The following is a 21,237-nucleotide window of genomic DNA, read 5'->3' as shown; positions in this document are numbered from 1 at the left end:
ATATTTGATACAATGATATCAAATATTTATTTCAGGGGTTATATTATAAGTGATCTAATTACTAGCATCCCATAGATTTCTAAAATTTGATAACGAATATGGGCTTAATGGGTGGATACCCATGAGGTTAACTTATAAGGGATAATGAGAACCATATAAGTTAACACATAAGGAAGGTTATGGTCTCCAACACACCAAATCACAAATAGTTTTCACCTCTCCCAATCAGAGAGAAAAAGAAGGTCCCAAAAGGAATTAAGGATTTGGTTGAGGAAAGTCATCTTACCAAAACTCTCTCAAAAGTATCAAAGGAGTAGACTAGAGAACATAGATTCAGGTATGACTTTATATGCTTTATATTATGTGTGAGAATCATGATATTCAAGATCCTAGGATTGATATTTCACAAACCCCAGGAAATATCTAACAATAATATCATGTACTTGTCTCCTATATTTCGGTCATTGTTTGTGTTTGGGTAATTGTGGTTGTATCATGTCCATTGACCATCTTTGTCCTTACTTCATAGTTCTTAATCAATAACTAAGTTTTCATTTATTCATGCTATTTATGCTTTGTTTGAGAGTTATAAGGGAAATGGAAGGAGATAAATCAAATGGTTAGGAATGGGAAGAAAGAAAAGGGAAAATGAAGGAAATGATCTTCATTGTTTAGGAGTATAAAATTTAAAAGAGAGGGATAAACTAATGATAATATAGATAATAACAATGAGAAATAGATAATAATGTATAATTATATAATATTATTAAAAATATTTAGCTATTTTGATATTTTATCTTAAAAAATCCAAATTGTGGGAACTTTAAAAATAAACACATGGAGAGTTTGATAGACCCTCCAAAACCTTCGCACCTCTTTCATCCGACTCATAAATAAGGGGAATGTTTTTCAAAATCATCTCTTCCCTTCCAAAACCTCACTACCAAACAAAACTTTAAGAATATGGATTAAGATTGTAACATGTTGCACATATAAATATATAACGGTTATGATTTTAAATTATTTTTTAATAAAATAAATTTCAAATTTCGTAAGGTCTTAATTCCCCTCATAATCTAGTATTAGACTCTTCTCATGTGGAGTTGGACTCTTTCTTTATAGTGTCAATGCCTTTGTAGGTAGAATATTGTTTCAAGTGTTATTAATTTCTTCAAATCTCTCAGATCCATTAAATTTGGTGGTCTTTCTACAACTGCATCGCTTTACAAAAGTTAATGCAATGGGTACATATTTTAATTTGAGCCTTAAGATTAGCAGAAGAGGCCTCTTTTTAAGAATACTATGTTTTATATCATTTCATAATTGAATTTGTTTCTTTTCTCAGAAAAACATGCCTTATTTCTCGCTTAGGACAACTAAGGAAATGTTGAGTCTGAAAACTTATTAAGCAAAGTAGTAACTATTTGTCAGTATTCCAATACTTGGTCATTGCTGCATGATTTTTTGCATGAGAGATTCACAAGGTCATTAATGTCTAACTGGCTAAACTGGTTGATAAAGGACCCTTCACCTTTGAGTAGTATCTTAACAATTGTTAGCTTGGATACAGGTACATAATATGGTTGTGAATATAATGCAGTAGGTTGTATATGCTATACAAGTGAGTTATCTAGATGAGGCAGTTTCAAGGTCTAGTTGTTAATTATGTTAAATAATGTAATGGTAAATTTGTTTCCACCAATCCCCATTTTTGGTGTGTGTGGCTTTACTGTTAATTATGTTAAAGAATGAAGAATGATAGTTGCTTTGGTATTGATTATTGGACTTAGACATTTAGTAATATGGACTTATGAACCATGTCCACTAATTTTAGTGGCAATTATTCTTATATTCTTGCAATGTAATATAAAAAGACATAATACTTTCTTTATGGTGCAGTCATTGCTGGCATTTTTACCAGCCTCCAATATTGGGATTTAAGTGTGGTCATCTTTCCCTTTCCAAGTGAAGCTGAGTAGCCAACCAGCAACTAAAATTGTATAAATGTAACCCCTTCTTTTAGCACACTAAAAAAATGTAAAGGAAATTTAGTCAAAGGTTAATCTCTTTTAAGATAGAAATTATCAAAGTGAGTATAATTTTTAGAGAAAATGATGTATACATTGACAATATAAATTTTTTATATACTATCAATTTATCATCTACCATTTGTTCTCAATCATTATTGACTCTTCAAAAATAATAAATCATGGTTAGAATTTGAGATATCTATGAAGTATACTAAGCTTCATAAAGTAAAATTTTAAGTTGTTGCAATACACTTCGATTTTGATATATTCTATACATATTTTTACGTTATAAACTAAATATTTATTATCTTATCATGTAATAAAGTATTATTGATTTTTTTTGCACTATCAAAGATATTTTCTCATTCCATAGGTAGAAATTCAATATGCATGACTGTCACTCCAATAAGTATTATTCTCATGATTAATTATATGTACAAACTTTTATCTTTTACTGTAGTAATATTTTACAATCGAATCATATTTAATAATCATTAACAAAAAAATGGAATAGGCTATTAATGAAAATAAACTTTAAACATCATGATTTAAAATAGGTTATATAATAAGGTGTTATATATTCAAATCCTAAAAATAGTTATTAAACTTATGTATATTCATCTTTCTCAAATCTTACAAGTAGGTCATACATTGAACGACCCTTTTTAAGTCATAGGTTAGATTTAATGTGAATTTGCTTTCCTTTCTTTTTAAATAAGATGAGTTCCACTTTATAAAAAGAGAAAAAAGTTAGACCTCACATACCATATAAAGTTATAGATAGAAATTCAATTACAATAAGTAACATTTAATTTGTTAAAAAGAACCACCATAATATTCCAAAGGGAATTAACCTCTTCCTCATAAGCAACAAGAGACTTGAAAAGTATAAAAAAAACAAAATTTTGAAATATGAAAAGAGAAAATAATTTATGCATTAACATACATAAGTTTTATACTTTATCATTGTATCATTTTTCATTCATATTTAATTATTATTGACTCTTCAAAAAGAAAAAATACAAATAAATTGTGTATAATATACTAATTGCATATAATATATTGATTGGGTATAAATCTTTACACTCACAATGTATAGGTACACTCATATGAAAATTCAAAATTATATTGTGATTTAAATTATGTGAAATGTTCCCTTAAGAAAACCTACTTCACATTCTAATTATCTATTCTATAAAAATCTAATGATTCACGTGATTTGAATTTGTTAGTAAATCTAAACACTAAATTTTTATAAATGGATAAATAAAATATAGAATATACTTTTAACTTAACGAAACAAGATGATCGCTTCTCTCTATAAACATGGACTTTTTAAATTAATTCATAAAACAATTTAGTTAATTAAAATTAAGAGTAAATTACACGTATAATCTGAGTTTTAGTGGAATTACATGAAATACCTTTATTTTTTTATACCTACATAAAACCCCTAATTTATATATATTTATTATACTGACCGCTCTTGCATGAGAAATAAGTATAATATTTTAAACAAAAAATATGATAAATGCAATGAAGTTAAACAAAACATAATACATTATGAAGACAAATCCAAATAATATACAAGTCAATGTATCTTCATTATTTTTTTGTTACAAAATGCATCAACAATTCTAAAGAGATATTGATTAAATCACTTTTATACTATATCATAATGTACCAAAATGATAAAGATGTATTGACTTGTATTTTATTTGGATTTGTCTTCGCAATATATTATATTTTATTTAACTTAATTATTACATTCATCCTCATTTTTTTTAAAAGATTACACTTACTCCTCTTCATGTAGAGAGGTGATTAATGTAATAAAAACATATGATGAGTGACTAATGTAATAACAGTATATACATGAGGGGTTTATATGGTGTAAAAAAATGAGAGATAATTTATATAATTTCATTAAAACTTAAAGGGATATGAATGGAATTTATCTAAAATTTGTTATGGCAGTTAAAAAAAGAAGAGTAAATATTGTTGCAATCACACATCACACTATAACAGTGTTCTCCGAAGTAAGAAGAATGGAGTGGGTAGCCATATCCCCTTCATCAATCCTCTCCCTTCAATTCACCTTTCCCTATTCTTCTTCCCTGAATCAAGGTTTCTCAATCTTCAATATCTTCAATAGGTTTCTCAATTCTTCATTGTTCTCAATCTCTTTAGGTTTCTCAATTCTGAATTTGTTTTTGATTGAATTAGGGCAAAAATGGATGGTAACAAGGATGAAGCACTAAGGTGTCTTCGCATCGCAGAGGAAGCAATCGCAATCGGTAACAAAGATCGCGCTCTCAAATTCATCAAAATCGCACAACGTCTCAATAACAGTTTGCCGCTCGATTCCTTACTCAACCAGTGCCAGCGCCTCGATTCTCAATCCTCCTCCGTCACAAGCCGCGCCAGTGCTAGCAGCAGCGTGAAGAGTAAGACCCCGGTGAGCGAGGGTTTGAACGGTGAGAGAAATTATACTGATGAAAATGTTCAATTGATTAGGGAAATTAAGGGGAAATCGGATTATTATGCAATTCTAGGTGTTGAGAGAAGTTGTTCTGTTGAAGAGATTAGAAAAGCTTATAGGAAAATCTCATTGAAAGTTCATCCTGATAAGAACAAAGCCCCGGGTTCCGAAGACGCGTTTAAGAAAGTCTCTAAGGCTTTTAAGTGTTTGAGTGATGATAGTTCTAGAAGGCAATATGATCAAACAGGATTAGTTGATGAGTTTGAGTATAATCAACAGAATTACACCAATGTTAGGCGCCGAAGGCGCAGAGCTACCACTGCTCATGATTTTTTCGAGGATGAGTTTGATCCTGATGAGATATTTAGGACATTCTTTGGACAATCTAATGTGTTTGACAGAGCTCGCGTTTATAGGACACGGGCAGCAACAAGTAATCATAATAATAGGCAAGAATCTCAGGTTGGATCAGGACTTAATATAATGCTGCTTATCCAGCTCTTGCCATTCTTGCTCATTTTGTTGCTTATTTACTTGCCCTTTTCGGAACCGAACTATTCCTTGCACAAGAATTATGCATACCAGATACCAAAGACGACCGAGGAGTATGGGGTCCAGTTTTTCGTGAAATCTCAAGGTTTTGATGCTAACTATCCACCTGGAAGTCCTGCTCGTGCGAGAATTGATGAGAGTGTCGTAAAGGATTATAGGAATATGCTTCATCGTTTTTGTAAAATAGAGATGCAAAGGCGTACTTGGAATAGGAACCTGCCTGCTCCTCATTGTGAAAAGCTAAAGAGCTTTGGAGTTGCCTCGGCCTGAAGGTAACTCTTGTCTATTCTTTTTATTCCGTGGATGGAGACATATCTTATGTTCCTAACAATTTTGTGCTATTAGAATTGATATAGTTTGGAGTTGCCTCTGTCTGCTTTGTTCTACAACCTTTCTCTCATGTTTAATTACTGCTTCGTTAAATTAATTTGCTATATGATGGAAGCTTTCTGAGGATGAGGTAATGTAATATATTGCCTCTGGGCTTCCGGTTCCAGACATCTAGCTATATTTTCACTCATTTCTGGAGATGCAGTGGACATTTTTACTTCTTTATTAAACGATTATCCTAATAAACACATAAAGCTCTAATTACGTTTTGTCGGTTACCTCTAACGACTGAATTACATTTGACAATCTTGATTTTGTTAAGGGGCATTGTTTAAATGTGTATTCAGATTCACATATATGTCTGCAACCATGTATTCTTCATCCCGGTCTAGTTTGTTTATTAAAAAAGTTTACATACATGATTAATGTTATGCTACTCTAGTTTGCTTTCTGTTATATTGTTAGGACTGGTATGCTATGTTTGGATAGAGGAGGTTGTGGGAAGGGGAGTCTTTCCATTTGAAGTAGGCATTCTCCTTATTTGATATTTTTTCAAAATGAGAGATTATCTCATGTAACCTTCCAATCAGTAATCTCTTATAAGTTTTTATGAACATTTTATAATTCTCTCAAGGTAGAAATGAAATTACTCCTCCTCTCCCTCCCCCTATCTTGTCCGTCCAAATATGGCAGTAGTATTTTAGGAATCTAATGATCTTAGTAGTCTTAGTTGCCTACACTCGTTCTAGTTGGACTACACTGACACATTACTTAGATTACAATCATATATAGGTTTGCATGTTTTGTATCTCATACACAATTTCTCTCAAACACTCTCTATTTCATATGGTATCAAGGCAGTAGCATCCTTCGTGATCTAATTCTGTCATTATTGTGCTGTTCACTTTTTCAACTGTTTTCCTCTATATCATGGTTTCCATTTCTGGTTCTTCCTGGTCTTTGATTGATGCACTGACCTCATCATTGGAATCAGAGGGTGCTGATCTGTAAGGATAGAAGTCTCGTTGTAAAAATCGCAGCTGTCAGCCACCCTCTTTTAATATTACAGCCATGCTCTTGCATGTCATGGAGCACCAGCTTCTCATCTCCTCCCAATAAATCTGACACAGAATGCCCGTGATAGGTTTAGGCCAAAGCCTAGTATTAAAAAGGGGAAATAGGAAGATTTGGTTAAATTGTAACACATTTCCTAAACTGCCCCTGAGCAATTAAGTTAGTTAGGTTGCCTGTAAATAGGAAGTTAGCATGCTGTGAACAGTAGTTAGAAATTGGGGGCTGGTTTCTGATTGTGGAATCAGGAAAAGGTCATGGGACCTCTTGTACATCTCAATTCTTGTTCTTCTTGCATTCTTTCTAAATACACTACTATTTCTACATCCCTGCCAAGAAATACACTATTGTTTCTACATCCCTACCAAGAATTCTGATTCTGGTTTGGGAATTGATCTTTTAATTCAATTCTTTCTTGCTGCATTCAGCCAGTTTATCAGCCCGCTTTGGTTATTGCCTCAGTGTCCAGTCACCAGAAAAAGAAGCTTGTTGCTGGAAGGAAGTTTTGGGGGTTGAGAGCTTGCTCACTCAATGTCCAGATGTTCGAATGGGTTGACAGGCTGACAGCTGCTCACTCGGGTCCTACCATTCGAATTAGGCTTATGGGTTTGTCTAAATGACCAGAAGGGACACACCAGTTTAAAAATGGGGCAAAATTGGTTTTAAACTTTGTCGTTCCCTTTCCCAGTAAGATCCCACTAGGAAACTGGGATGGGATTCCGGGATTTGGATTTGGGATACCTGAGATTCAGATCTGAGGTGGAGTAGCAAATCCCATCTTAGCATTGTGCCAAATTGGAATGGGATCATAGGATTGCATGAGCTCCCATTGGCATCATCTACTTAGCTTCTATGACAAACATGTGATGGAATATGATGATGAGGTTGTAAGGGGCTTGTATGGCTCCCTGAGTAGGTATACCAATTGCAGATCCTCAACACTGCCCCCTTTCGACAAACATGAAAAGATTAAATAGATTCCTCAAATAATATTATGGTTTTAGAGAAGTCAATGATGAGCGGTTCAGGATCTCATGTATTCCTTTCAACACTTTATGTAGTAATTTCTTCTCAATTCCTTTTCTGTTCATTACTTATATGTAAACATTTTATTTGTATTATGTCGTTTCCCTCATATGTTCCCTCTCTTTGCCTGCTTTAATTTAATTTGTTCACATGCATGGGTGTACCTAAAGTGACTAAGATCTTTTTTTAGGTGGAGATTGCCTTGTATAAGTTGCTGAGCTTTTTCATGCACATCATGTTTTTCAGGTTCTCTAGTATATCTGTAGGAGTAGCTCTTGTTACCGGCGGTATGCCAACTGAGTAGCTTTCAATCAAGCGTCATGCTTGTCTTGCTCTTGGAAGTCTTTGGTATATATGCTTCAACTTTCTTATTGAAGGGGTATTTGGAAGAGATTATACTTTATCTATTATGTTGTGCACGATTATCAGTGACTGACACAGAAAACGGTAGTAGTTACACAATAAATCATAAGTATAAGAAGTGTGGCCCTTGAAAACAAGCCCGAACTGAGTTCTATAAAATGTTTGAGGGTGACAACTTATATAAAGTAGAGATAAGACTTCTGTAAGTTGAGGTTAAGTATAAAGTGAGAAAGTGGAGACATCTTTGATTAGTTAAAGTGCTTCAAGATCTCAACCCTATGAAAAACTTCAGGTAGATACCCCTTTTTCTCTCACCTTACACTCAATTTTATTTGAGGAACTTTTTTCATAAAGTAGATTAGAAGGCTGCATATTACGTAATAAGAACCGTTTCTTTGTAATAATGCTATTGCTTCATTCAAGTTAGTGAAGATTCCATCAGTTGAGGAAGCAATTTAATCATCAGGGATTGATTGTTTCTTGAAATAGGCTTGTCAAAAATTCTGTTATGTTTGGTAGGGGTATGACATTGCCTGTGATTGGTGATTAAATTTTTGTCTATGGTGACACCTGAAATCTACTGATAAAAACAATAATTTAGGGCTTCTTGCTTGCACAAAAGTTCCAGTCATTCACAGTACCTTTTGCTTGTTCTGTTACAATTGTCTGGTTAGAAGAAATGTGGGAAGTAATTGGACTTGGGCTGATTTCAAATACACTGCAGATTTTACTTTCGGGAAATCGTTTTAACCCCACCAAATAAAATTCACCTCCTCTCAATTTTAATGGTGAAAAATCCAAAATACCTCAAACTGTTTAGTGCTTCCAAGAATCTGAATTTGGATCAATGCCAAATAACATCATCTCAGGTAATAGCTACTCTTCACCTCTTCAGTTCTCCACTCTCCCCCTTTTGTCTTCATCCTTCTCTTTTCTCTATGATTTCGTTCGTATTCCGTCTTCAATTCCAGTGGGATGTTGGTATTAAAAATGATAAAGATGAATATTTATTGAACCATGCTAATTTTGTTTTGGCAAAATATAATTAAGTTGAAGCTTGTTATGTGAGGCTAAGGATGGGGTGCGTGACAGAGTGTACATGACCTTAGTCATGGATATGTGATTAATGTCACATATGTATCAAAGATTATACAGAATTATAAAATCATAATATGCGGCCAAGGTCCATATTATAATTCTCTATATTTTCTTTACACATACATGACTAAAATTCATGTATACGTTAATGATCACCTATGTATTAAAAGAAAAATTGCAGTTAGTGACCTTAGTGACATTGACAGTGTGTTAGTAAGAAGACGCAGCCAACGATGGTTTCTCTCACTAGTTGTATTGTGGTGGCCAAGAGTGGTTGCTGACCATGGTAGCTAAGGGTTTTGACAGAAATTGATGTTGCTGGTTCTGTTGGGTTGGAGTTGAGATGAGGTGATTTATAGCAAGGGTAGTTTGAGTTTTTCAGAATTAAAATAGGGTAAATTTTATTGGATGAGGTTAAAATGAACTCCGTTACTTCATTTTCTCATTTCCTTCTAACCAAGCTTTGATAAGCTGTTCATTAATTGGTGAGTTTTGTATATCAGCTTTTGCATGTGGATGATGCTTACAGTGTTAAAAACATTGGATTTTTAACCATTTCTTGGGGATAGTTTGGCCAGATACTCATGGGTTGGCACAGCATCTTGTGTTAGATCTTTTACTTGAGGAATATCCAATTTGTCTCTTCACGTTCATGTTTCTACATACAAGCACAACCAATATGTGCTAATAAGTAGAGAAAAATAAGAAGTTAAATAAACTCTCTATATTTAAAGGCAAATAGCAAACCCTATGGTCAGTAAGTGCGTGCTCCAAAAAATGGTTCAACAACAAAAAGCTTGTAAAATGTGGCTTCAGATTAGGGAATCTTAAAATATTGTCTTAGATTCTTTTCAGAACTGATTAGGGAATCTTAATGAGTTTGATTCCCGGGAGGGACGCTTGTTGGGAGGGATAGTCACAAGCATTGGAATGAATTAGTTTCTTACCTACTGAGCGTGATGATACTCTTGATAGTACAAAAAAGAAAGATTAGGGAAGCTTGTAAAATGTGGGCTCCCAAGATATTTGTATTTGTGACAATCTTCTTATAATTAGTTATTGGTCACATGATTATGATATGTATTTATATTTTAATATTGATCATTTAAATAAAATTAAATAATACCATACTGATGGTTCTTATTTCTTACGATGACAAGTCTCTTCATGAGTCATTTCCTAATTCCTATAACTATGTCTTATAATTAAATAAATATGTGTATTGAAAAGGAAATTAATTAATTGAATGTAGGCAGTGGTGAAGGGAGTGGTAGAAAAGAGATAAAGATTATTGATAATGTGGTCCAGTTTGATGATGAAATTGGTTCTGACAGGTCAAACATAATATCTGTGTTGTCACAAGTACACAGTTGTCAAAGAATCAAGCCTATGCCAGTTCCAGCTTGGACACGATTTTCACTCCAATACTTGCAACTCTAAATTGACATAACAACTCCTAATGTTTGTATTTGTACAATAACATGTCTATCTCAATCTCCACAATGTCTTTGAAATCACAGCAACAACATCAGAATATGCCCCATGTCAAAGGCTTTTTTAGCAGTTTCCAAAAAAAAAGCTAGAAACTGTAGAAAAGGGTCCCTTTAAGGTATCCTCATTGTTTCAATGATATCCATTTAGATTATGGTCTTTGACAGTGAGTGTGAAAACTTGGAATGTAGTGAATGAGTGTACTCTATTATGAATTAAAAAAACTGAAAAGTTTCAAAGTATGGTATTAATAGTTATTGACTCTTGGTAGAAACTTTACTATACATGAATATTAAGCGCTTTGATGAAGTTTCAAAGTATGGTATTAATAGTTATCCACAAATAACTCACTTTGATGAAGAGCGTTTATCTTGCCACCCACTCAAAGCAAACATGTGGTTACAGAATACTTTGATTCACCCATGTTTTAATTTATCCAACTGAAACCAACTACAAAGCAAAAGCGCTTTGTTTTCCTCAAAATTAATAAAGGATGATGGGTATACTAAACATGACATAATAACAATTATAATTATGTAATTACAATTGCAATCTAAACAATAAGGGAAGGACATCCCATTTGGTATGATACTAAGGCTACCTTTCAAGCTGTAGTATAATAGATGAGTCATTCAATATGTATTTAAATCATGTCTTGGAGAATGTCACAAACGATGTGAGATTTACTTCCCAACATGTTTTCTCCTCAAAAGCCTATTAGACAAGGCAAAATGTTACATTTTGACTCATAATTAAGGGGTATTTTTTGGCCCACAACATCCGGAAAGAAATTGGACCCTAATTCTAATACTGTGTTAAAGTTTTATCTCAAAATCAATTGATAATGACATAAGTAGTCTAATATATATTTAATCATGCTTAAGATAAATGAGAAAACGATATGAGACTTACTTCCCAACAAAGTAGCACAATTTTGTGGGGTGATTGTTTTTGGGTACATTTTCATTTTTTTGGGTACATTTTGTGGAGTGATTTTAGATGCATGTAAATGTGATTTGGATATTTAATATGTTGTTTGAAGTCATTTAGCACAACAAAGTTTGTGTATGTGTCATGTGCATACATAATGTATACATGTGTGACTAAATGAACAAGTAAGAACAAATATCATACCCAAAACGACAACTTTGGTTTCCTCTACATAATAATTGGCATGCATTAGATTTTATCTCTTTCATGTTGTCTATTCCACAATACATAAATGATAGAGCACAATCTATTATTTATTTTCTAAATTAAGAGAACTTATGAACATTTAGCCATATATGTGTAAGGTAGACAAATGAAACGTAAAGAGAAAGAAAAAGCCATAGTGATAAGGTACACGTGAAGTTGAGCACTATAACAATGTTCAAGGTGTTCAACTTTTTTTCCCTCTAAAGATAAAAGCAATGACCCTCTTTCTTGTTTGAAAGCAACATTAGAAGATTAAAGGGGTAATTGAAATTTGGATTCTTTCTAAGAGTCACGGGAAGGAACTGTACTAAATCTCTACCCATATAGAAAGTTTGGAACAATGATGTCCAAAACATGTTCCAAATCATATATCAACAATGAAAACATGTCATGTCAATAATATTCATATTTTTTCTGTTTTTGTTTTATTGTCATTAATACGGGACATAGTTTAAAAAATGTTCTAGGACAACAAATCATTGTTCTAAAATTTGCATATATCCACTCTCACATCTTCTACACACAAAAACTACTTAACAGTCAACACTTATAAATAATCACAAATTTCTCAGTTTTGCTCTTCATATCCTTCAGTGATATCATCTCAGAGTGTGTTATGAGATGTTAGACCTCAAATATATGTGGGTGTTAATTTCAATCAATAGGTACATAGTTGACACATTAGAAAATGAGAAAACAAGGAGTACTTTAAAACTTAGATGTACCTCAAAGTTAAGGATTCAAAGGCAAGAATTCTTTGAATTGTCTGAGCAATCAGTGCTATCAAATCTTTATTGGGGTATTGACAGCATTGAAGCTGCAATTCAAGCACAGCAGCCAGAAGAAAAATCCTTTAGGCTAATGAATTCAGAACAAATGCTTCAGGTTCCAGCCATGCTCGATGAGGAAGAGGTCACGGCTACGGTTTCGAATCGATATTTGGTATGCTGCTCATATTTTTACCTGTCTGTGGTTAGGAATCTCCAGGGAGATGAATGGCAGGCAGCACTGCATTTTCTTCAAGCAGTATTGGTCTCTCCGAAACTTGTTCGGACAGAATTTGCATCACAAATTTGTGATAGTCTTTTTCACAATGGCAGTAGAAGTTTGGAACATGTTTCTGCTATAACTTCCGAGGATGATATCGATGAATCTGTTAGGGAGATGGCAAGAAGATACAAGGAATGTTTGCTGTATTATAAGGTCATGCTTTATGGAGAGATACCATGGTGGCGCAGTTATTGCTCAAAACAATCAGCTAATACCATGTAAGATTATTTCTTATTGTTCAATAGAACTTCACATTAAAAGGGCAGTCTAGTGCACGACGCTTCCACTTAGTGAGTTATGGGGAGGATAGATGTATGCAGCTTTACCTCGCAAGCGGGGGGAGACTGTTTCCAGGGGAAGATATTATAGCCTCAAAAATAAAAAAATGCAATGTTAACTTATCTGACATGAAAAAATATTTTGATTTAGGCATTTAGAAAAATTGAAGTTTCTACTTTCTTAGGCCTTGTAGCCCAAATAATACTGGAAAAGACTCATGTGATCTTAATTATGAGAATGAGACAGATTCTCCAACACAAATTTCAGTGAGAATAGTTAATAAGTATCCTGTATAAATTTAAACCACATGAAGTTTCCACTACTTGAATACTTTGAACTTTTAGAGAGCTAGAGTCTTAGGGAAGCAGTATATAACAGTTCCCCCTAAGGCATCTTTAACAATACTGCTCCAAGACAATACTAAGGTTTGAAGAGGAAAAGAATATAATTTAAACTGTTAAACATGTCGAAATATGCTGCATGCTTCTTGCAAACAAACATGAATGAATATGTTTAATTTAATTTGTCATAATCCATAGTTGGTTTTCTAATAATTCATGGAAAAATCCCAAGAAGAGGAACATAAAGATATTACTGCACCATCTCAAAACAAGTTACTAATATGGACAGGGATGCATCGAATACTAGCTGTGTATCTACTACTTCAGTTCAAAATGAACCAAGATCGCAACCTAGTAATATGGTAAGTCTTGTTCTAATTTCTTTTACCAGCATAAACAGGTCTTCATTTCAACATGTGCAACCTTAACAGAATATAATAGGCCAACTTTCACAGTATATAATAGGCCACTTAGCATGTTTAGATAATTAGATGCATCAACAATTTCAGTTGCCCCCTACCCCTTTTTATTTCCACCAAAATTTGTGATATGTATACAATGTAGTATGAGAAGGTTCATCCACTTGATCCTGAAGATATGATGCATAAAATGGAACAAGAGTCAAAACGATTCATGGATGCAGCTAAATATAAAGATCACATGGAATCCCTCAGCAAAGAGCATCAAATAATTTCAAGCATCAAATCCTTCAGGAATACATTGAAAGAAGCACAGTCAAAAACACCAACATCAATAGATTCATTTAGAGACGAAATGGACTCGGTAAGTTTTCAAAGGATTTCTTGTTTACATAGAACCTTTGAAAATATTTGTTTGCTTGACAAAATTTGATGCTATAAGCAAGACAAGTATATAGGATTCGGCAACTGAATGCTAATTCCTATTTTCATGCTCAGGAAAATATGGATGACAGAGAATTTCATGAAAGAACCAGAATAACAAAAGCAGATGATCTAGTCCATGAAACATACGACTGGTTTGGCCCACTAACAATCTTAACACCCCACATTTTGTGTCCTTTTCTCCAACTTCATCTCAAATCTAAGGCTAATACATGCAAATCAATACTATAGTTTATAATTGTCTTATGTAATGTAATGTTACTGACCTTCTCAGGAATCTGAATCAATGCATTGATTTGCCTCAAACTCCTCAATATACAATGCAAGAACAGATCAATGACAGAAAAATGGTTAATTTCGGTTCTAGCAGATTCATCAGGTCCATAGAAGATGTCACTTTATCTATCTCAAATTACATAGCTAAAACAAGAAATCCCAACTTAAATTACCATGCAGAAGAGTTAATTGAGGAAGCACCAAAGTCAATAAAATTTCATCTCTTTGATCCATATGCTTGCAAACATAGGCCCAGCCAGAAAAATTATGAAGAATGTTCTTATATGAAATTGCCAAGATCATCATCTATCATAGGAAACTTCGATGAAGTTTCTTCACACTCCGGAAGATATTCTGTGCATGAGTTTTCAGAACTTATTGAAAGAGAAAGTTCAGAACTTATTGAAAGAGAAAGTTCAGAACTACATTATTCAAAGGCATTAGGAAAATGTGGTGAAGAATACACAGTAGACACTGCATCCATTTATGAGTGTTTGACTAGTTCATCAGGCAATACTTATGCTTCCTTAAAGGATGTGCTTTTGGATGAACTGCTAATAGTCATCTCTACTTCTAAAGAGGAACGAGAAATAAGGGCATCAGTATCGACTTTGACAACAATAATTTCAAGGAACAAGTCGGTCATAGAAGACATCAAGAAGAAAGGTTTAAGGTTGTGTGATCTGGCAAGTGCTCTAAAACAAAATGTCCATGAGGCAGCAATTCTCATCTATTTAATAAATCCATCTCCTATAGATATAAAAACATTGGAACTTCTGCCAGTACTAGTAGAAATTGTATGCACTTCACGTAGTCGCGAGAGTAAGCAAGAGTCACTTCTTATGACACCTCATGCAGCGTCCTTGATGATTATCGAAGAACTAGTAACTTCATTTGACTATGCAACAAATAACATGCATTTGGCTGCAATCAGTTCCCCTCAGGTTCTCAATGGACTTCTAGAAGTTGCAAGAAATGATAATCTTGAACACTTTTTCTCTTTGACTACCATTCTTATAAAATGCATGCAGTTTGATGCACAGTGCAGAAAGTATGTGTCACAATTCACTCCTCTTGCTCCCTTTATCCACCTTCTGCAGACAGAAAACACCCGTGCCAAATGCATGGCACTCGAATTTTTTCATGAAATCCTTTGCATACCGCGGTACAACTATGTAACCATTCACCAATTTGCATTTTATTTGAATATAATGGAGTACAATTTGTAGCGTAACAAGTTCATTTGACACTTTGTTCATATATTTGTCTACAGTCTTTGTTTAAAGAGAGCTATCTGTCACTAATTTTCTATTTTTTGTTTGTAGATCATCAGCTATTAGTCTATTGCAGCGTATACAGCAAGAAGGAAGCAAAAATATTATGCAGATACTAATGTTTTGTGCTCATCAATTACAACCTGATCACCAGCTTTTAGCAGCAAACATATTGCTTCAGTTAGACACATTGGTAATCTTTTAAATTCGGAAAAATAAGAGTTTACACAGGTCATAAAACTCCTATACTGGAATGAAACATGGATCAATAGTCAGTCTTTAAAAACATTCCATTCCTTTGTTAACTGAACTTACATGAAGGTATTAATTACTAAGAAACAACAATAATATTTATCAAAATGAGGTATCATGTGGATCTCATATATTCGAAGTTTATATGCTTAATGATTTTTTCCGGCATAAAGTCACAGAAAAATATCTTATCCTTTTTATTATAATGATTTAAAGTTAACTAAACATTTTATCTTGAAAACCTTAGACATGGATATATATATAATTGGCCAATTAATTCAGACAATATAGTACATGAGATTTGAGGACACATGTTAATAAAGAAAATAAAATATCATGCAGAACTCACCTCATAAAAGCTTGTTCAGAGAAGAAGCAGTGCAGATACTTCTGAGGGCTTTGGCATCTGAAGAAAGCTCAGAGCAGATATTATCTGCATCCATTCTATCGAATCTTGCCGGAACATATTCTTGGTCGGGGGAACCATATACAGCCGCATGGTTGCTGAGAAAGACAGGTCTAACATCTCCTTATCACCAAAATATAATAAGAAACTTCAACTGGTTGGACCAGAGCTTACAGGTAAGGTGCCAAAAACATTTTATATATGAACAAGTTCAAATTATATGTATGATCCGGCAATTGTGGAGACAAATAAATTTCATAACATGCAGGATAGTGGCACAGATTTATGGTGCAGTAAAATTGCAAAATGTATCTTAAGTGTTGGGGATCATGTGTACCATACACTAGAGATGGGACTAAGAAGCAAGACAAAAAAGGTTTCTAGAGACTGCCTTGTAACAATTTCATGGCTTGGATGTCAAATATCGAAAAGTCCAGATAGCCTCAGATATTCTGCATCTGAGATTATACTAAGTGGCATTGAGCAATTTCTGCATCCTGGGATGGATTTGGAAGAAAGACTTCTAGCATGTCTGTGTATTTATAATTATGCTACCGGTAAAGGTAATGTCCTCACCTTAGTTTATTTCAGGATAAAATGTAGCAGCGACTCCCAAAATGTCGCATCGCCGAAAATCGCATAAAAAGTGTTATGCACTATTAACAAACACAAAGACAGATTTAAACAAAAACAGAAATTCTGTTCTTCTCCATGTGTTGATTATCTCTTCTCTATACATATGAAATCTTTGCTTTGTCTTTCTCATCCAAATGACACTCGACTTATACAACACTTTTTTATAAGAAAATATATTATAAAGGGCACAAGGGGTGCCGACCCGATTATAACTTGTAACACAGGTCAATACACTTGATAGAGTGGATAAAGCAAAATCACTTATTCTTTAAACCAATTTTTTGATAATGATGAGAACTTCATGATCATGAATGATCAATTTACTCTACTAAATCAGACATCCTTTTTTATGTAGGAAAGCAAAAACTGATTCATTTCTCAGAAGGAGTAAAGCAATCACTAAGACGCCTTTCAAATGTAACTTGGATGGCTGACGAATTACACAGAGTAGCTGATTTCTTGCTGCCAAACATATCAGTGAGTGCTCATACTTTACCAATTGAAACACTTGCATGAACATTGGTAATTAAGAACTTACATAAATTCACCTTAGTTAGCATAATTGATGCTCCAATATTGTATACATAAGAGCTTTGCTTCATTTCATGAATGTTATGACAGTTTTTCTATGGGATATTATGACGGCCTTAGGACTTCGTTCATGCCAAAACTATGTATGCAGCCGGCTAAGACCAACTCGACGGTGGATTTTTCATGATCTCCATTTTAACTGGAAATAATAAGATATTCTTAAACTAGTTAAGGAAAAATGTAGTAGTGCACATAGTAAGGAAAAAATAAGGATGAAAAAAGGACTACATAAAAGTAAATGACTTATTATATTGCTCTGAGGAGTTTAAATTCTCTTGATCTTGTTGCCTATTTATCAAGCCCTTTTTTAATTACACTAACTATTTTTTCCATCATCAAAATCATTATGATGGTAAGAGCAGCGTATTTCTTGCGTCCACACACAAATCCTCGAGGCAGGTTGCAACTTCAACATAGCAGTTTGCTCCCTCATATACTACAAGGGATTGCTATGTAGTGGATATTCAGATGGATCAATCAAGGTAATAACACATGAAGTCAAGGATCATGTAGCCACTTGCACTAACTAATATATTCGATTTGAGGTATAATGTTCTGTATGGAAAAGTAAAACTACAGTTTTGTTGGTGAATTAAAAAGGTATGGGATATTAGGGGTCACTCAGCCAGTCTTGTATGGGACATTAAGAAGCACAACAAATCTGTGACATGCTTTTCACTTTCCGAACTATCCGATAGCCTTTTAAGCGGTTCTGCTGATAAAACCATAAGGGTAAGATTAATTTTCCTTCATACTCACCACTTTCTATTCTCTAGCAAGATTTCTAATAGCAAAAATGAACTGGTTATCTTACAATAACATACATCAAATAGGTGTGGAAAATGATCAAGAGAAAGCTGGAATGCGTTGAAGTGATAGTCTTGAAGGAACCCATTTATCGATTACACGCACATGACAAAACAATTTTTGCAATCACTGAAAGCCAGGGAGTAAAGGTGATGCTTCCAAAAACTTGCCATGATTTATAACATGTAGCACTGAAACATCAAAGCAAAATCACACACTGATACAGGCCAACAACTCAAAGTAAATTAACTTATATTCACTTGCAGCTAGTTAACGAATCGAGAATAGTCAGAGATATTTTCAAAGGTAAACATGCAAAGTGCATTGCAGGGGCTCAGGGAAAGTTATACATTGGCTGCACAGATTCTAGCATACAGGTTAGTATATTTTGAACTTGATATACAATCTGATACCTGTAAAACACAAGGCATGATGTGATGCTTAACTTTAGGAGTATTCATCGACATACAACCGGGAAGTAGAAATTAAACTGCCTACAAGGTGTTGGAGGAAGCAAAGTAAGCCCATCCATTCAGTAGTTGCATATAGAGATTGGCTCTATTGTGCAAGTAAGAAGGTTGAAGGCGCAACAATCAAGGTGAGAATTATAACTTTGAGCTTAAAAAAGCCTTGCTTTGTCAATTATCCTGACATGGATGAATGATATAGGAATGGAAAAAAACTGGGAAATCCAAATTTTCAATTGTTATGGACAAGGGAGATAACGTGGTGGGTATGGAAGTGGTTGAAGACTTCATATACCTAATATCCAACTCATCAGCAAACAACATTCAGGTAGTGAAACTTATTTCATGAGAAATTATTTAAGCACCAGGACATATATAGTAAAACACTAATCTGACCATACAACCATAATCAAGAACAAGAGTTATTTAATAGTTATATGACCATAGTGATATGCTGGTCATATAACTATTAGTCAAGATTCCTTGTTCTGACCTTATGAGAACACAAAAATGACATGATAGGTTGTCACTAATATGGATGAGAATGTACACGGGTGGACATTAATAGTAGCTACCCGTTACTTGTTCTACCCATGGAAAAAATTCTCCGTACCTGCCTGTGCAGATACCCACTTGCAGGTTTTCTGAGTTTTAGTGGATACAACTGAGTATCCACGGGTATCTATTAGTTGCTTTAAAACTTGAAAAAAACTTTCTAGACAAGTTATTTTTTGGACATTCTATATGTCGGTTAGCCAAAAAAAGACAGCGAAAACAATGTTGTTTCTTTTAACATAATGTACAATGTGCACCACCAAATTAAACCATACAATTTTAAAAATCCAAATTCAAAGATATTAAAGTAATTTCATTTACTAGTGATAAACTTGGGCACAACTGTACAAGTACCACTATACTCGTGCCCACTCGCATATATTGCGATTAGTATGAACGACTATTTCTAAAACTTGCAGGCATCCGTTAGTGACCTTTGTCTATACTCGTGTGGATTTTACTCACGGGTACCCAAAGGTCCAATTTTTTTGTCATCCTTAGTAGGTGACATAAGAAAAATTGAGGATTTATCAAATTTTGAATGACAATTTACATTATCTAAAATCTTAACATCTGTTAAAGTTAACCAAAAGACACAAGATCAACTGCTTAACTTGAAACCAACTTACCAAACCAGATTTGGCTGAGAGGGGGACTAAAAAAATTGGGAAGAGTATCAGCAGGAAGCAAGATAACAAGCCTCCTGGCTGCCAATGATATCATTCTTTGTGGTACCGAAACAGGACTAATCAAGGTATGCCCAACTCATCTAATCCCTTTTTTACAATTACCCTTCAAATATTTTTGCTAGATATGTCATTGACCTCTCCTTAATCCTTCAACTTCATAACCAACAGGGCTGGATCCCTTTGTAAGAAGTGCTTCAACCTACTGTGTATATATATACATATTATATATGTGTTCAAATTCAGTGTTTTGGACAAGTATTACATCAAAGGTTGCGCTAGTCATGTTGTGATGCCATTGCAAAACCAAATGCTTCAAAAGTGCAATAAATTCAAGTGGCATAGTAAAATGTACAAAATTTTCATGAGGGGTTATTATACAGTAAATATAGAAGTTTGCCTTTTGGGTGAAAACATATGTGAATAGCAGGATTGTGTTTTTTGTGTAGTATGTAAAGGTTATTGTACTAAGTACCAAATGGTTATTCCTTTTGGATATGTATGAATTGCAAATATACAGTGAGAATGTGAGATATTATTTATTTATTATGATGGAGTAAGTTATATGCTTTGGAGAAACTAGAGCAATTGAATAATAAAGTAAATATAAAGAGAGAGAAAATACGCCAATTTGAACCGATATTATCTAAGCCTTGCTCCACAGCCAAGAGCTCAACAAGGATAGGAGAACCTACCCCCAAAGTTGACGGAAAAACCAGATAACTAATGACTCTCATGATCACGAATAACACCACCCTCACCCATAATATTAGTTCCTCTTGTACAACTATCATCAACATTGAATTTTACTTGGCTAAGGACAGGGTGACACCATTGAACCAAGAAGGTGATCCTCTAAAAGGACATTTTGCCCTAAATTATGCTACTCATGAAAATCATGATAAATATTTCGAGCGACAAAATTAATATCCCATGAGTCGATACTAAAGATGGAGTTATTTCTCCACCTCCAAGTCCACCAAATACTTGCCATAAAGAGAAGACTGATATGACAACTCGCAACTGCATGATTACGTCGTCAAGTAATAAAATATTGATTCCATGGGGACTGTAAAATTCCTTTAATTATAACAATTAATTTATCCTTAACTCA

General features: G+C 33.9%; 2 protein-coding genes across 5 annotated transcripts; both read left to right on the top strand.

Moving 5' to 3' along the window:
* On the top strand, positions 4,059-8,434 carry LOC109345003 (chaperone protein dnaJ 49-like). Its single transcript, XM_019583752.1, has 3 exons — positions 4,059-4,157; positions 4,257-5,336; positions 7,738-8,434. The coding sequence occupies exon 2, from the start codon at positions 4,264-4,266 to the stop codon at positions 5,332-5,334; it is 1,071 nt and encodes a 356-aa protein (XP_019439297.1). The 5' UTR covers positions 4,059-4,157; positions 4,257-4,263; the 3' UTR covers positions 5,335-5,336; positions 7,738-8,434.
* LOC109345002 (putative E3 ubiquitin-protein ligase LIN-1) lies at positions 12,146-20,669 on the top strand. Of its 4 annotated transcripts, none has more exons than XM_019583749.1 (18): positions 12,147-12,908; positions 13,600-13,672; positions 13,875-14,093; positions 14,228-14,307; positions 14,448-15,614; positions 15,775-15,916; positions 16,318-16,557; positions 16,650-16,944; positions 17,373-17,494; positions 17,971-18,090; positions 18,209-18,340; positions 18,442-18,564; positions 18,682-18,792; positions 18,867-19,013; positions 19,085-19,210; positions 20,075-20,191; positions 20,295-20,318; positions 20,374-20,669. In XM_019583749.1, exons 1-17 carry the CDS (start codon positions 12,262-12,264, stop codon positions 20,310-20,312), a joined length of 3,879 nt encoding a protein of 1,292 aa, XP_019439294.1. In that variant the 5' UTR covers positions 12,147-12,261; the 3' UTR covers positions 20,313-20,318; positions 20,374-20,669. The 4 variants fall into 4 exon arrangements, with proteins under 4 accessions (XP_019439295.1, XP_019439294.1, XP_019439293.1 ...); XM_019583748.1 differs by having other exon boundaries at positions 20,295-20,327; positions 20,380-20,669; XM_019583750.1 differs by having other exon boundaries at positions 12,146-12,908; positions 13,884-14,093; positions 20,295-20,669.

This window comes from Lupinus angustifolius, chromosome LG04 (genome assembly GCF_001865875.1).
Source record: "Lupinus angustifolius cultivar Tanjil chromosome LG04, LupAngTanjil_v1.0, whole genome shotgun sequence".
Lineage (NCBI taxonomy): Eukaryota > Viridiplantae > Streptophyta > Magnoliopsida > Fabales > Fabaceae > Lupinus > Lupinus angustifolius.
The sequence above is the reverse complement of the archived record's forward strand: the minus strand, read 5'-3'. Positions and strand labels throughout refer to the sequence as shown.